Genomic DNA, 12,332 nt, shown 5'->3' with positions numbered 1-12,332 from the left:
TGATATCTTTAAGAACAGAAAAACACCCACTCGAATTCATTGTTTATTCAAGTGATTCATTTGATAAAAATTGTTTCTTCATGATTTTTCCGAAGAGATGAAATTTTGATTTCTTTGGCTTCAAGCTGGCCTTCAATTTTCTTGATTATAATCTGATACATCTTCATAAGACTCTGCTATCCCTGAATCTCTGTCAGCAAGAGTGTGACATTGGGTAGTGAAGAATTGGAATCTTTGTTCAAGAAACCGTGTTTAAGCTCTAATTGTGTTCTTAATTCATCAACTATATCTTTATCTGCATCCTATATCCCATCAATGTTGTAATCTGGAAAGTGAATCATTTGTATCTCTGTATAAAAAGCCTTGATTCTGGAAACCGTAGCGAAAAGTTTTGATATGAAAGCTTCCAAGGCTGCCTGTTTTTTGTTCTTGTTTCATCTCTGGTGAGTGTGGAATGGACAAGCAAAGGCCACTGCTTGAAACACAATACTCCCCCATCTTTTTTGAAGAAGATAAATTAAGAGGAAAAATCACACTCAATTAGGGTTAACATTTACTGAACCAGGGCATAAATGGGGAAGAAGACTGATTTTCCAGTTTTACCCCTAACTTATTTAATGTTAACGTGGATATTTAACGGAAATGGCTGAAAAGGGTGCATACTGCAGCGCACAAAATAGTAAGGGGATGTGAAATTAATTTCCTAAAGCATGTATACTAAAGTGTGTTTGGGCCCAAGTGTAGGGTGCGATTTGCAATTAACTCTAAAAAGAACTTATTACGAGAGAGAGGGAGATAGTCCTCTAGTGCACTTCATAAGGATGACTCTATATATACAGTTCTACATCACACTAAACCAAAGAGAATATGATCTAAGGCATCTGTATCTGCTTCTTATACTGAGACGCTATCATTGACATAAATAATTCCAATACACGGTGAGGTAGCGCACACACAATATGAACTAACCGTTGCTACAACTCTGTCGTCCATATCTGAGATAGACACTAGTAGGGCTGAGCATTCGGTCGGTTCGGTTCAAAACCGAACCGAACCGAAAAAACCGAAAACCGAATTGAGTGTTTTTTCAAAACCGAACCGAACCGAACTTTCATTCTAAACCGAACCGAACCAACCGAATAATTTGGGTTCGGTTTCGGTTTAAAAAAACCGAATTTTTTGAAAACCCATTACTGTACAAGCATCAGTAGTTACAATCATACGTGGATATACTCAGAAGACCCAAATCCATTTAACAAATCTATCACAGGAGAATTTTCAACTAAAAGTGAGAGTTGTGCAGCAGGTATTGCCGATGAAGTTTATGCTAATCACGCTAATCACTTACTGGGTACTCGAACCTTGACCCAAAGATAAGAGAACAGCCAAAATCCTCAAGAGCTTTTATCAATATGAGAGATTTAGACTTAACTTCTTGTTAGTTCGTGTTGATTACTGACCAGAAACAGAGCTAAGAGACGAGCTGGGTTAAGTGTTATCTATAAATAATATATGTATAATATTTATTTATATACAATAAAAAGTTCGGTTATTTCGGTTTAAACCGAAATGTTATATTAAAAACCGAACCAAACCGAAATTATATTCGGTTCAAACCGAAAAACCGAACTAACCGAAATTTTGAAAAAAATGAAACCAAACCGAACCGAAATTATACTCACCCCTAGACACTAGAGTTGTCAGTTCTTCTCAGGATCAAGTGTCTTCACAGACATTTGAGGGAAATAAAGACCATACACCAACTTTAAGGTCTTTGTCTACCTTCTTGAACGGAACATTTATGGATCACCCACGGGATGTTTCACCCTTTATGTGTGAAGGCAATTTACTAATGTAAGCTTTATTTTACAAAGTGATAAGTAAGTAGATGATTCTTCACAAGATCACCCCGCCTTCACATGCATTTGAGGAAAAATAGGGATCTATGTCAAATGAAGAATTTAATCCTCTTATCAGTCAGTCCTTCCTAAAACTAACACCTTTAGATCCTCTTAAGGACTCACTACCCTCTAATGGTAGTCCACAACTCATAGATGACTGATATTCATCTGACGAGTCTATCCAGGACGCGAATTTACGAAGCCCCATTACACCACCAACGACCTCTCTCGAAGGGGGGTTATAGTGATTTCTCTTATAGATACACAGAAGGCTCATTGAGTGCGATGGAAGCATAACATAACTTGTTATTTGCCAGAGAATTGGGAGTTCCTATCGTAATGCATGATTACTTAACATGGGGATTCACTGCAAATACTAGCTTAGCCCATTATTGCCAAGATAATGGCCTAATTCTTCACATCCACCGCGCAATGCATATGCAGTTATTGATAGACAGAAGAATCATGGCATACACTTTCGTATACTAGCTAAAGCGTTACGTATGTCTGGCGGAAATCATATTCACTTCGGTACCGTAGTAGGTAAACTTGAAGGGGAAAGAGACATCACTCTGGGCTATACAAAACCCTACCACAAAATCGAGAGATTCGAGAGTGAAACACCTGCAGAACGTACTATTACCCACCTTGACCAAAACTCCTACTCCTGAAATTGTCCCAATTGTTCAGTTAGTAGAATTTGAGGCTCTTAAGTTCAAAATATCACATCTAGAGGCTGAGAATGTTGCGCTTAAGACAAAATGAACGAGTTATTTCAGATAAAATTCAAAGGATTTTGGAGCCATACTAGAAGCTCAATTATTCAAGTCACAAATGTCTTCTCGATATTAAGTTAGTATCTTCATACTCAATCACGTAAATATAAGCACGCGCCTCCACGCACACACACATATATATTAAAGATGGCTAATTTATATATATATATATCCTCAATTTGAATCTTGTATGTTCTTTTTATTTTTTGAATCCAAAATTATTGTAGGAGACTATTGCCAAACCTTAATTTGTTTAGTCTAATCCAAGTATATATAAAATCTTTTTCAAGACAAAGTGTAAGTATTATATATTTACCAAAATTATTTTAATTTTTAATATTAGTGTTGCTGTAAAATAACTGAAATCAATTTAACTTAGTCCATTTACCATAAAATTTATTAGATTGTCAATTTAACATAATATAACTTATTTATATTACTTCATAAATACAAAATTATGATAAACTAACCATAAAAATTCAATAATTTAATAATATTAATATATCACTTTACCCGTGAAAAATAAGTTCTAAAAAAAATGAAAAGGTGAGGAAAAACGTGTGATGATGACTTCTGTCAGAATTTCGGCTTAAACTAAAAATATCATATGAATAGCTATGCGTGTGGGTCCATTAAAAATATATAGTTAATTTTGTGGCTAGGAATGAATGAGTTGTAAGATACTATTTTGTGACTAGAATCCAAAATTGATTTGAATTCTTCTTATTTTTTTTTTGTGTGGGCTAGAAGGATTTTTTTGAATATAACCTTATAGTATAAAAATTACATAGTTCTTCTTCAAGTCTAATATTAAATTTTAAGAAAAATATAAGTAGTTTATCTAGTTTAAGAAATAATTTTGCATGAATTTTTGTCATATTACTTTGTATTTTTTTGATAGTTCGCGAACACAATAAATTTTTAACGAATAAACGAGATATATATGTATATTAACTAAGCATCATTTACCAAAAGGAATAGTTTAAACATAATACAAAATTAAAACAATTTCATATTTAATGAGTTTTTTTGTCCGACACTAACTGCTTTAACGGTTTAATGACTAGACTGATTTTTTTACACGTATACAATTTTAAAAAAATCAATGAGGTAAACAACATCGTAAGATATGAGCAACTTTAGAAAAGATAGTATGCGCTGCTAAAAACATAGTATATATGAACTATTGTGTTGATGTTATATAGTTGTATATTTATCATTGAAAACGCATAATAATATTTTTAAAATAATAGAATTAAGAGTTCTTTGTATTTTCATTACAAAGATGCATAATGTCTCTTAACAAAAAAGGGATGTATCACGTCCGGCTCTGTTATTCAAACCAAATCACGCCAACATTAGAGAAGTTCCAGGATCATTTAAAATAAGAGTGCAATAAAAGGCGGCAAAAACTTCAGACTTCTGAATAGAAAAATGAAAAATTGGCATAGGTTTCAAATCAGATGAATGTTTTGTTATGGTCTAAGTTTTGATAGTAGAAGAAATATTTTGTACTCTAACTAATTAAACAGAGATAAACAACTTACAAATTCATTATGTATACCATATATACAATCACATAATAAATTTATTGGCGCAAAAACGGTTTTTTTAAACATGTACTTTGCATGCATAAAGAAGAACAATATAAATGTCATATTGGTTAAGATCATATTACATTCTAATGAAAAAAATCATACTCACTACTCAATTTTGTTTATACATTCGGATTATACCTCTAATCTATGGTCAACATTTATTAGCCCAACTATAGTTTCTCTTATCACGTAATATAAAACTGCATGATTATATCTATCAAATAAAATCATATACACACATAGACACTCCCCCCCCCCCCCCCCCCCCACCCCTTCCTTACTATCCCCACTCTCTCTCTTCTTATTCACATTGTTCTCTCGTCTCTATATACATACTTGCATTGCTAATTGTTCATATCCTGCCCTCCCCCGTCTTATTATATACATCATCTTCTCTTCTCTACTTACATCTTTTAACTCTATATCTCTCCTCATCTCCCTCAAAATTATGTCCATACATAATAACTTGAATCAAGATCTTGATTTAAATAATCTCGTGAACCAACCATCTAATGAAATTATGAATCCATTACTTCAAAATTTATTTGAAGATCAACTTTTGCCGAGTACTTCTGCTTCTAATGGCATTAATGATGTTGAATTAGTGGATTCGTCTTTCCAAAAATTATATAATGAGTTTAAGGATTTGATACAAAATCCAAATGATCCTAAACTATCTGTCACTCTTGATGAATCTTGTTCTTTAAGTTCCCAAAATCAATGCATACGTGAGGAGAAGGCCAAGAAAAGGGGGAAGATCGATGAACGATATTGGAGCAAAGAGGAAGATAGGTTCGTACGTCTTCATTTACAAATTAATTTATAGTTATATGTAAATATTAATTTCACTAGTCAATATGTGTTTTATGTAGGATGTTGCTACAGTTCGTCAAAACGTATGGAACTAAGAGCTGGAACTTAATTGCTGACAAGATGAAATCACGCAGGAAAGGGAAACATATGAGGGATAGATACTACAACCATCTGAAATCGGGATTAAAGGTCTTTCTTTCTTCTTCTTCAATCATGTTAACTATCACTTAATTATCTATTCTAATTTTAACTACGCATAACGGCTTCGCTTGTTTTATGTGATGTCCAAAATATTTTTTAAAGAGTTAATGCGATACTTATGTATATTAATAAAGGAATAGGTGGAAAAAAGTAATGATGAATACAAAACAAACGAGATTTTATAATAAACACTGATATCGATCTCATTCTAGTTCCAACATTTAGTAACCGTTTTTAACGATATAATGATAATGACTTCAAAAATTTGCCCAAAATGAAAATTAGTGATATAATTACTTGAAATAAAAAAACAATTATGGCACAATAATAATAATAATAATGTTAATGAAAAAATATGAAGGGGGTCCCATATTATTATTCCTTCAATTTGATGAATAGTAATTATGTCTAATATATAGCTTTTTTAAATATATGTATGTTATAAATTTTTTCATCTATGATCAATTTTTTTTCTTCGAGTCAGTAAATTATGGTTGATTCCAGACCATCGACTTCTTTGATATTCTAAGGTTCAAAGTATTGTTATCTCATGCTAAAATTAGTGAATGCATGACACATGTGGACACTCATTTGTTTGTCATTTATGAGTTCATACGCAAGACAATACAAAGTATTTACTTATGACGTTTGTTGTGACTTGCATATGTAGCAACAATTATGTATTATATAATGTATCTAATATATCATCAGTGATAGTTTTATACACAATAAGATTAAATGAAATAACTATTAATGTTTATATAATTCCAACTCCAATCTTGAATGAAATTTTATAGTTGCACTTTTTATCCAATATTGTGTATCCAATATATATATTCAAAATAGTGTTACTGATTATATGTACAAAATGCAGAAAGGGCCGTGGAGCGAGGAAGAAGACTCCAAATTAGTTAATGCTCATAAAAATTTGGGTAATAAATGGGCTGAGATTACTAAGCTATTGCCAGGTCGAAGTGAAATTTCTATTAAAAATAGGTGGAATGCAATGAAGAGGCGGTGTCTCAATGCCATTAAACAGCGCCAGAAGCCAAATTGCAGTAATCTTGAAAACTATATAAAGAGTCTTATAAGCAACAAGGATCAGAGTAGTGCCATATGTATCGACTCTGACGTAGTTTCTAGGGCCCAAGGTAATGGTCATAGATGAATTAAATGAATTATCATTTTTTATTTATAAGCTACTTGGTGAAAACACTGAACCTTTCTTTGCAGGAGGATCAAATGGGCTTCCTTCTTCCGTTCCAAATGATTTGTACGATGATGATAATAGCTCGAACCTCGAATCTCTTACAAATTTGATTTATAATAGCGACGAAGATGATTCGGGTTTTGTGGAGTTAAGGGATCTGCTAGACGATGAGTAAAAAAACTCTAGAATTTTTATTAATTATACTAGTGGACCTACTTTTCTTTTTCTTAAGTTCAAAAGTATGTGATTGTATTTTCTTAATTTCTCTGTTTAAAGCACATATTGTCCTTTTGTTATTAGTAGTGTGTTCTGTCTGCATTCTGCGCACGGGCGTCAAATTATTTAGCTTTTTTGATATATATTCAGGTATATTATAAAAATATATGAAATATGTAGTAAATAAGTAAAATATGATTATGGATGATGTCTGTATATAGTTTGGACAAACGCAAGCAAAAACTAATATACTACAGAAGTTGATCCATGAGGAAAAAGATAATGCTATTTTGATCATGGTGTGCAGATGTTAAACATAAACTTTGAATATCATATGTAACCAAATATAAAGGGCAGATAAAATTGAAACGTGATCCCAAAATATAAAAATTACTAAATATAATAATTATGCGGAAATAACACTAAAAAAAAATACAAGTATAAGATCATAAGGAGCTAGAATTCAAACAATGTCTTGTACAAACTTACTTTAACCGAATAATAAAGAGGTTGAATCATCAGGTCATCCACTACTAGAAAAAGTGGAATAGACATCGCACTTAAACTGATGTGTTAAAGTGCTTTAGACATCAGTTAAATCGATGTTAAAAGATATAGACATCAGTTAATAGCTGATGTAACCAAAAAACTCGAATGATGTCTTTGTGGGTGATGTTAAAGGCATTGAGCTTTTACATCAGTTAATGACCGATGTTAAAGACAACAATAGACATCGTCTACCTTCACAGAAACCGTTGTTAATGACAACAAAGATATCGGTTCGCCTATGTTTAAACATCGTTTTTACCACTAAATTGATGTAAAAAGAACAATAGACATCGGTCTTACTAAACAATTGATGTAAAAGGTAACAACAACATCGTTTTTTGGGGAAAAACTAATAAATTGGCATGTCTAGAGTATGTTAGATTAGATTAGAATATCATATTATGATCATATTCAGAAGATAAAAGTGTGTTAAAATTTGAAAATTGAGTTATTATATCGGTTTTTTAAGTGGAAATGATGTAATAAGTAGTCTTTTACATCAGTTATTAACTGATGTTAAAGACAGGGACCTTTAAAATCGCCCACAGTAACATCAGTTGAACTTATACGGGACATCAGTTTTTAACTGATGTATATTAGCATAATTCTAGTAGTGTCATCACCATCAATCTTGCCATCTTCACATTCCTGTATCCAATATTCATCAAAGCTACAATTGTCGAGGAATGAAACATTACTTGTTATTCTTGAGGGCACCAATGACGTCTATAAATTGGATATAAAAGGCAAATTGATATAATGAAACCATGAAGAATCAAAAAGCATATATATATTTTGGTGATATCATTTTAATGAGATAATTAATATTATTAGGATATTTAACCATCTGCTTGCTATCGCCAATCTCAAAGAAGTTGAATTCCATGTTTCTTATCATCTTGTGATCATCTTCAATTTGCAACAATTAGGTGCTTGTTTTTCACACCTTGTGCATCTTATAGTTCCCTTCCTATAAGTTCAAAAATGTCTTCGCGAAGACATTTTTGAACTCATCCATAAAATTTATCCATATAAAGCATGCATATGATAATGGTATATTAAAAGTAAATGGATCAAGAAAAGGAATAATATCATTATTATAAGTATTTCATATATTATATATACTATAAATACACAGTATATTGCACACAAATATATAGTATGTATAACCACCTTGTCATTAAGCATTATCATGTTACAACTTTAAATCTTGTTTCTCTTTTATTTCTTTGAAACTGTCATGTTAGGAATATGCCAAGCTTGATGATAAATTAGAACACTTAGTGTAATCTTACTTGTATTTAAATGTAGCTGATCAACGAAGAACATATAATCTGTACTATCCGTCAATCCCATCAACAGATGATGAGGTGTTGTAACAAGTCTAGTACTTCAGTTTTAGCAGTTGATAGAATAGCTTGATCAACTGATAAGGTTTTCGATCTAATAACAGATTTGTGGTTAGGATGTCAAATTATAAATATCGACGGCGTAATCAGGCTATCAACGGATGAGAAATAAAAGATTCATCAACTGCTATACAACCCATCAATGGCTAGTGAAGAATGTACTATCAACTAGTAACTCAAGAAGTCATCAATAGCTAATCAATGAAGCTATCAATGACTACTTATTGATTCATCAACTACTGTATTTGGAGACTATCAGTTGACAACTACTGCATAAAGAAAGGACAGTTGTCACATGGGTTAAAAAAAAAGCGCAAACAGTTTTGAAATCTAAGCTATAAAAAGTCTTAGTCATATGTTGAAGAATTCAAAGCCTACCATATTTCAATCTAAAAAATAAGGAAACATTCAATAAAGCTATTTTGTCAAGAAAACAAATGTTTCCCAATATGTGCAAGCAAGAAAAGAAGTAGATATGGCAGCTATATTCTAGAATTATAATTTTATATATCTAGAGGAGAAAATTGATGTAAGATTGAATATATAATCAAGCATGGTATTTCATTTTGTATCATCTAAAACAGTAGAGAATAAGAGCAACCTAGTGCATTAAGGAAAAAACTTGTAAAGGTTAGCTCTTCAATCTTTGTAAGAAGCTATGTTGTTCATTCACAAAGAAATTCTTCAAAATACATAAAGTTACTCAGGTGGGGAACAAAACTCTCACCTGAAATTGAAATTTTGAAAGAGCTTTGTATTATTTCAAGTTTCATTACAGCAATTGATTTTATATGATTTCTGTTGATTACAATTACTATCTAGCTACAAGAAAATTTTAAAGATTTTATTCAACCCCTCTTCTACGATTTTTTTGTATTGTTGACTTGTTAAATAACAATTGATATTAGAGTAGGCTTCTAATATGCAAGAAAAAAAAAGATCTCAAACAATCAACTATGGGAATTTAAGAAAGGATGAAGGTGTTAAGATAGCAGTGCTTGAGAAGGAAAATTACTTTCACTGAAAATTAAAGATGGTTTCACTGGAAATTAATGATGAGGATACATCTCTTGTCTCTTGATACTAGTTACATTAACTCTATTGAGAAAGGACCACAAATACCAATTTTAGACCAACACTGTCGTTCAATTTGATTGAAATGAATCTAAGATGAAGAAGACCCTAAGAACATATCATAATATATAGATGAAGATGAAAAAGAAGTACACAAGGACAAGAAAGCCGTGAACATTCTATTTAATGACATAGATTTTGATACGTTTGATAGTGTCATAAATTGCATTACTGCTAAAGAGGTATGAGATACCATAAAAATCATGTGTGAGGGAAGTAAACAAGTGAGGTAATCGAAGAGCATCTTCAACCTCAAAAATCCTTAGCTAAAATTCTCTATGTGGAATCTAGGTGACATCCAGATGGCACTTATAGAGATTATCTAAAAATTATACAACTCCAACCCTCCATCCCCCTAGCAAAATATATAGCCAACCATGTTTGGTTGGCTATATTGTCGAACCAAGTGGACCCTTAAGTATAATTTTACGCAAGCACAATTATTGATAATCTCATTGGAGCATATACATATCCCCAAACAAAAAATTACATGATCAATTTAGCCAACCATTATACATATCCCCCTTAGATATGCTCTTATATATGTTTTATATGTTGTATAAAACTAAAATGTAAGACATGTACTAGAAAAAATTGATTCAATAATCTTTATGTCAATCTCTTCAAATAAGACATCTCTCTTTTTGCCATATCTTATATTTTATAATAGATTATTGTACATACTATATTTTTATTTTTATTTTATATTATCATTCAATGATTCACGGAAATTTTTAATAATAATAAAATATTAAATATATATTGAGGATAAGCAACATTCTTGGCCGTTGTAGTTGAAGTTAGTTAAATATGTCCTAAATTATTAGGACGTAATTTTTTATATTAAATTTAAGGTTTCAACTATGACACTGTTGGACTTGCTCTAAAGAAGAAGTATTATATGAATAAACATGGGTTAAATGGCGTTTTCATTACTCAACTAACTATGAATTTTCACTTGGGTCATTAAACTCAAAAAGCTTTTAATCTAATCACTTAACATGATAAATGTTTCACCCAACTCATTAAACACACTAAATATTTCACAGTCGTTAAATGTGGTTGATTTTAGACGGTAGGCCGTTAAATTGTGCCACGTGACGTGACACATCAGCTCCAGTGACCCATCGTCTTCAAAACTACCACCTTCTGTCCATGTCCATTCCTTCCAATTCTAGTCACCTTCGGTGACCTCAATCCACCGTCTACCACTATTCACAACCTCCCCAGTTCTCACCTTCCCCAACTCGACTGTACCCTTCCATGGACCCCCTCTTTCTCTCTTCCATGGACAGCCTCGCTTCCTTCACCCCTCCTTGTTGCGACCTCAATTTGTAATCGTTCCCCCAGCCTACAACGGCGTTGGCGCCACCCCATACAACCTACACAATAGCTATAGCTCCACCTTACTCCGTCGATGCCACCGGAGACGCCATAGCCACCCATTCATTCCCCCTACATCGCTTCTTCACTGTTCAATCGTGGTGGCACCGCCACCCTTTCACAGTCCCGACGACCTCTTTACAATCTCCAGCACCGCACTTCCGATGATCTCCCTTATGCCAGACCCATACCAACACCACCGTCATGAGGAACGATCCTCTGTTCTTCCAGCCATCAATTGAAACCCCATACCTCTTATTTGCAACACCCATCCACCAATAAATCACCTACCATCTTCCAAAAGGAACGGAGTTTTGAGCAGAATACCAATCTGGCACATAGGAATAGAGTCGAATGACATGGAGTAACCGCATAGGTTGCCAATCTGCCATGTAAGCAAGCCAACTCAGTTTTCCGTCCAAGAGTTAACGTCGGTAATGACTAGTGACTTGATATAAAGTTTTTATCAGTACAATTATTTGACTAAAATGAGTTTGATGAAACAAGTGAAAATTCGTAGTCAGTTGAGTGATGAAAACGCCATTCAACCCGAATAAAAAATACCCAATTAGTTATACACACAATATTATGTACACAATTTTGCATAAAATAATACTCCATGTGTCCCTTTCATTTCTTGACATTTCTTTTTCACTACTCGACACGCATTTTTATGCGACTATAAAACATAGTTCTATAACTTTTTTTAAAAATTTTCTTTTTTCGAATAAAAATTTAGACACTAAATTTTTAGTCTAGAAAAAGAAAAAAATTAAAAAAAAGTTATAAAACTATATTTTTTAGGCGCATTGAGATGAAATGTTTTAATTAGTATAATAATTGAAATGAAATGTTTTAATTAGTATAATTCATATGAATACAAGAGTTCGTTACGATCAAAACTTAACATATATCATTTTATAAAATATTTTACACCAACATATGTCATTTTATAAAATATTTTATATCCATTTATAAAGCATGTTCCATACTTCAAAATATCTGTGAGGACAGACACCTGCACATCTATATACACCAATTTTGTCAAACCGCACCATTGGACATATTCAAAAGTAGAACAGAAACATAGAATGCTTGCAAGTTGCAAACGTATATAAAATTTAAAAAGCAGTGGCTTCTGC

General features: G+C 32.4%; 1 protein-coding gene across 1 annotated transcript; it reads left to right on the top strand.

Moving 5' to 3' along the window:
• Positions 1-4,795: 4,795 nt before the first annotated feature.
• LOC108217233 (transcription factor MYB115) lies at positions 4,796-6,674 on the top strand. The gene is made up of 4 exons (XM_017390072.1): positions 4,796-5,067; positions 5,148-5,277; positions 6,164-6,440; positions 6,523-6,674. The coding sequence occupies exons 1-4, from the start codon at positions 4,796-4,798 to the stop codon at positions 6,672-6,674; spliced, it is 831 nt and encodes a 276-aa protein (XP_017245561.1).
• Positions 6,675-12,332: the final 5,658 nt, after the last annotated feature.

This window comes from Daucus carota, chromosome 4 (genome assembly GCF_001625215.2).
Source record: "Daucus carota subsp. sativus chromosome 4, DH1 v3.0, whole genome shotgun sequence".
In the NCBI taxonomy this organism is placed as follows: Eukaryota; Viridiplantae; Streptophyta; class Magnoliopsida; order Apiales; family Apiaceae; genus Daucus; species Daucus carota.
This window is presented reverse-complemented; position numbering and strand designations above follow the sequence as displayed.